Source organism: Rhinoderma darwinii, chromosome 4 (assembly GCF_050947455.1).
Source record: "Rhinoderma darwinii isolate aRhiDar2 chromosome 4, aRhiDar2.hap1, whole genome shotgun sequence".
NCBI lineage: Eukaryota > Metazoa > Chordata > Amphibia > Anura > Rhinodermatidae > Rhinoderma > Rhinoderma darwinii.
Window position 1 is genome coordinate 315017283 of NC_134690.1, and position 6000 is coordinate 315023282.

General features: G+C 38.1%; 1 protein-coding gene across 2 annotated transcripts in view; it reads left to right on the plus strand.

Annotated features, from left to right (window-relative positions):
* The window catches only part of MEMO1 (mediator of cell motility 1), a 239954-nt gene extending 234186 nt beyond the window's left edge, over positions 1 to 5768 (plus strand). For both annotated transcript variants that reach the window (XM_075862742.1, XM_075862741.1), the window contains 2 exons: positions 2950 to 3054; positions 5044 to 5768. In XM_075862742.1, the coding sequence (XP_075718857.1) occupies positions 2950 to 3054; positions 5044 to 5175 (237 nt within the window). In that variant the 3' untranslated portion in view covers positions 5176 to 5768. The remainder of the gene's footprint in view (positions 1 to 2949; positions 3055 to 5043) is intronic.
* The last annotated feature ends 232 nt before the right edge of the window (positions 5769 to 6000 follow it).

The following is a 6000-nucleotide window of genomic DNA, read 5'->3' on the forward strand; positions in this document are numbered from 1 at the left end:
TTAAGCCTCCTTTTAAAATGTACCAATGACTCATCAATAGAAATACACTTCTTGGGGGTGTATGCTTGGGAAAACCGGGCACTGAAACGGTCTAATAGGGGTCTCCGTTTATAGAAACGGTCAAAACTGGAGTCATCTCGGGGTGAGCACTGCTTATTATCAGTATAATGTAAGAAGCATTGCCTAATTTTTTATTTTATTTAGGTTCCAGTTCAGTTCTGAAGTTGCTTTGAGAGGCCTATATATTAGAAACCCGTATGAAACACCCAATTTTAGAAACTAGACCCCCTCAAAGTATTCACAACAGCATTTAGAAAGTTTATGAGCCTTTTAGATGTTTCACGGGAATTAAGAGCAAAGTAGAGGTGAAATTTTTTAAAATTTTTTGGTCAAAACCTTTTTATACAATTTTTTTCTATAACACAAAAGGTTTTACCAGAGAAACACAACGTAATACTTATTGCCCAGATTCTGCAGTTTTGAGAAATATCCCACATGTGGCCCTAGTGCGGTAATGGACTGAAGCACCGGCTTTCGAAGCAAAAGAGCACCTAGTGGATTTTGAGGCCTCCTTTTTATTAGGCACCATGTCTGGTTTGAAGAGGTCTTGTGGTGCCAAAAAAGTGGAAACCCCCCAAAATTGACCCCATTTTGGAAACTAGACCCCTTGATGAATTCATTGTAGTTTTCATGGGGTGCATGCGTCTTTTTGATCAGTTTTTATTCTATTTTTAAGTGGCGTGGTGACTAAAAAACAGCAATTCTACTGTTTGTTTTTTTTATTCTATTTTTTTACAGCGTTCACCGTGCGCTATAAATTATATATTCACTTTATTCTGCTGGGCGATACGATTAAGGTGATACCATATGTTAATAATTTTTTTTTATGTCTTATGGCGTTTGCACAATAAATTACTTTTTGTAAAAAATCATTTACTACTTGTATTCTAAGAGCCAGAACTTTTTTATTTTTCCATCAAGAAAGCCGTGTAAGGACTTATTTTTTTGCGTAACTAACTGTAGTTTCGATCAGTACCATTTTAGGTACATGCAACTTTTTGATCTCTTTTTATTCCATTTTTTGGGAGGTGAAGTGACCAAACAATTGTGATTCTGGTACGGTTTATTATTATTTTCTTTTACGGCGTTCAACGCGCGGGATAAATAACGAAATAATTTTGTAGTTCAGGCCGTTACGGACGCGGCGATACCAATTATGTATAGTTTATTTGTTTGTTTATATAATTTTATTAATAATAAAGGGCTGATAAGGCAAAAAGGGGGATTTTTACTTTTTATTACTTTTAAAACTTTTATTTTCTTATTTTTACACATCCTTTTTTTAACTTTTTTTACTTTACTACTTTGTCCCACTAGGGGACTTGAGGGCAGGAGGCCCTGATCGCAATTCTAATACACTGCACTACATGCGTAGTGCAGTGTATTAGAGCTGTCAGCTACTCGCTGACAGCGAGCACTGTTAGGACTTTGTCAGGACCCACTAGGCTTCCGTCGATGGCATAGCCGGACGCCATAGTCACCATCGCCGGCCGCTATCGTGTAGCAGGCCGGCGATGGTAGCTTAACCCCTAAAAATCCACGATCGCTATTGAATGCAGCTTTTAAAGGGGTTAATCAGTGGGGGCACAGCGATCGGTCCCCACTGAAGGAGCTGCGGCAACTGCTGTATGAGTCCGCATCTGTCACAGCTCCTGTACGTGTCGGGAAGACGGCCTAAATGGCCGTTACTCCCGCAACGTACTATTCCGTCACTGAGTGTGAACGCGGCGGTCAGCATGACGGAATAGTACGTCGCTGAGCGTTAAGGGGTTTATGTATATGCCAGAAACGGCTCTCGTTGTATAAGTTAAAGTGATGACTCCGATGGATGTTATACAGTGGCTTCCAGCACCCATAGTAAAAAAACAAATAAAAAAAACGTATACTGTGCAGTGTCGTACTTTTTATTTTTTTTTTACTGAATTTTGTTGTATGGAAAAGCGTAGTCTACTACGCAATTCCATATCTTTTTCTTTTGTGGTATACTGAGGTATTCTGGTTATACAGAGGTCAAAGAGACCCTTTTTGGCCTCCGTCCAGCTAATGTAACCCTATGGACACGTTAAGCATGTACGTTGGGAGCCTTTCCAGTGCACACACTAAACGTACATCACAAATGTGATGTGAACAGGGCCTTATAACTTGTCTTGTTAGCATTTAATCGATTATTAGTCCAGATTATGCATGAGCAGCAATGTTTGCTACAATGAGAGCAATTTTTCATGTTAAAACCGTTACATTGCTTCAGATATCTTTGAACGTATGTTCTCTTTACTATTGAGTGTCCCAACAGTAAGGCCTAGTACGCACAGAGAGCTTTTAGCAAACAGAAAAAATCTGAAGTACGTTTGAGGCAGATTTTGTACTTCTAGCGTTGATTTTAACGCTTTTTTCTCCACCTTTTTTTGCGTCATTTATTACCCGTGACCATTGAACTGACCCTAAAAATGTTTGTGTTATCACAGGCAAATCTCGCGGTTTATCTCCAGCTAAACAGGGGGGCAGTGGGTAAAAGTTGCATATATCGTGTACCTATCATTATTAGATTTGCAGAAATCAGTTGCATGTGTGAAAATGTTGTAATATAAAACTTTGTAATACATCTTACTTAATAGAAGACAGAGATGAGGCATTCAGCTGCAGGATCTATCTCCATCCATCCAGAGATTTCTAGCTCTGTGTCTCTCTCTCTCTCTCTCTCTCTCTCTCTATGCAGGTTAGACACACAATTTCTGGCTTCTCTACTACTTCTAATATACATATTCTTTATGCACGGCATTATTCTAATGTCGATGCCCTTATAGTCACTTTAAATATATCATTAAAGTAAGGAGGAACGTTTTACAATCCTACATTGGTATATTGAAAATATTATCTTCTCCGTTTCAGGGTATGAGTATTATAGAACAACTAGATCCTGTGCCGTTTAGTAATTACTTGAAGAAGTATCATAATACTATATGTGGAAGACACCCTATTGGGGTATTATTAAACGTAAGTATCATTTTTCTCCATTGTTTTGGGCGTTTTAGGCCATAATCACACACTGTTTTTTTGTGGCAGTTTTTGCCTCCATTTTTTTATTTTTATTTATAGCCAAACACAGGAGTGGACACACAAGAAAGATGCATTAGTCTTTTTTTTTTTTATAAGTTTCCTTCTATTTGGATCCACTTCTGTCTGTCAAAAAAAAAAAATGATCCAAAAACTGCATGTGTGATCCTGGCCTTTCACCCTACTAAACATTTTTTTGTTCTTGGTTTTATCTCCAAAGCTCCAAGATTTTTCACTGATATACTTGAAAGTAAATTAAAAATGTTATCTGCAGTTAGGCATCTTTTTTGGCGTGAGACAGGGTTCTCCCACGAGTGAGAGCGCTGGGATACTTCCATTAGATTTCATCCAAGTATTTTCTTATCACTATTTTATTGTAAGCTTTATTACTCACTGTTAAATTACCGTTATCTGTTAAAAATTACTTAATAACATATTTCAAACAATAGTTAAGTAGTAAATGCGTAAGATATGTTTTTTAATTAAAATAGGAATTTAATTTAAAAAAATAGTAAACAGAATATTAAAGAACATGGAATTTTTATGCGATGGAAAAATCCAAACTACAGTAGATGTTGTAAAGTTACATAGTAAGGCTATGTTTATTATATACGTATGATATCTATATAGGTAGGAAATGTAAAACCTAGTGACTACATAAATACATGGTGCTCGTTAGCAAACTTCCTGATTAGGCACGATTCACACATGTTGTTCTGATGGAGTTTTTGGTGCAGTGGTTTTTTAGGCAAAGTTAGGATTGGATACAACAGAGGAGAAGTAGAAGTCTTTCCCTGCTTTTGTATCCTCCCCTGCATCACGACTTAATATGTGAACCTAGCCTACCAAATACTTTACAGACTACACTACATCTAGACCTAATCTGTTGTTGATTTTGGGTAACAAACTATATTTTAGTTCTCATCTAAAGCTCTTTCAAGGGGGTTCTACTTTTTATAAGCTGGACATCCCTTTATTAGCAGAACAAAGAGGTATTGGAAAGAGCTGCACTTGCTCTGGAGGATTCTTCATGACCATGTCTTATGTGGTTTCTCATTGACGTGTCAATGGACACTGTGTAATTATCCCTTCTCCTGCAGAAATACAGCTTGCCTGGATGTCCTGGTAGCTTTTCCGGGTGATAATAGCCAATTACCGGGGTTTTCACCAGCCGGACCCTCTACAATATCCTCACTGTTAAGGGAGCTGCCCCATGGAAGGATAACCCCTTTTACAATTCTGCAGGTTGCTCCATGGAATTAGTTAAACTGTGCAACTTACACCCCTAAGTCCCTGCTCACACGAAATTTTTTGCAGGCAGCAAAAATCTGCCTCAGATTCCCTTCAGGAATTATGAGGCTGATTTTAGAATGCCTGTGCTTTTTTTTCCCACAGTTTGCGCAGCATTTTTTGCCCGCTGATATTGGGACCATGGGCGAAGAACGCTCATAAACTAGCGTCACAGTTTTTATTCTGCCTCCCGTTGATTTCAATCGGAGGACAGAGGCGGAAACCGCAACCAAAAAGGACATTCCGCTTTTTTTCCCCGGAAGCGGCCAAAATCTGCCCAGGCAAAAAAAATGACTCTGCTGCCCACTGAAATCAATGAGGGGGGATTTTGGCTGTTATTTTCCCAACGCAGTTTCCGTATCAAAATCAGCGCCACAAAACTTTATGTGAACGGACCCTAAAAGTTTAGATGAGATCTCTGCTGCATCGCATTCTGCGAATAATGAAATCACTTCTGGTATATGTGTGGTCAGGCCTACAAAAATGCGTCCAGAAGCCTATTTAAAATTAATAGCTTACTACAAATATGTTACGACCCTTAGCTGCATGTGACAAGTCATAGGATTGTTTGAAGCCAGTGATATGCAATTCTGTTATTATTCTCTAACATTACATATACTAATGTTTCCTGTTTTTAAGGCTGCAACTGAGCTTCAGAAGAGCGGAGATAACATGAGCTTCTCATTCTTGAACTATGCTCAATCTAGCCAGTGCCGTAGCTGGCAGGACAGTTCAGTGAGTTATGCTGCTGGAGCACTTGTGGTGCATTGAACCACTGAACACTCAGGGATGCCACCTGGAAACACAATGCTGACACAACCTTTTCCTTTCTGTCCATGCGGTCATAGCCAAGCAGTAGCACAGTGCGGCTCTGCTCTTTGGGTTACAAGGATCCTCAACCCAGTTTATTTCTCCCTCCTTTTTTCCTCTAGGTGTAGTCCTCTCAATTATTTTTTTTCTTTTTGACGCCATTTAAAACAGGATTTGCTATCTTGGTTACAGTATCCTAACTTAAGTTGTGTCAAAGTGTTTGTGAACTTGAAGACAAAAAAATTGCAAACGGTGGCAGATGATTACAAAATGTTAGTTACGTGGAATAAGTTAGTCTTTACCATAACTTAAATTTGCACTGTTTGCAGATATGTGCACATGTACTCAGCTTTCAAAATAGTTTTGCAAGTTGTAAGACAAAATTATAAAAAAAAAATAAAGGGTGGAAGCTTTTTATTTAAAAAAAAAATGCATTTATAAATATTCCGTTATTCTTAGAATATAATAACAGACTTTACATGAATTGTATTACCCATGTTGTACAACAAATACCTTCTATTTTAGTTGCTAATAAAGGGCTACACAAACCAAAACACTTTTGTATGTTTTAATTTGTAAGAAAGTAGTGTACAGTGAACGGATACAAAAGTAATTGTGAGGCCATTTGATCTCATGCAAACAAGACTCTTTTTCAGTGGCAAAATTCTATATTATCCAAAAGAGAAGGATCTTTTATTCACCCATGCGATGTTTCAGCACAACAGAGCCTTTCTCAAGCATAATATAGATGCAAACAGTGACCAGTATATAAGGACTCCGAGTCAT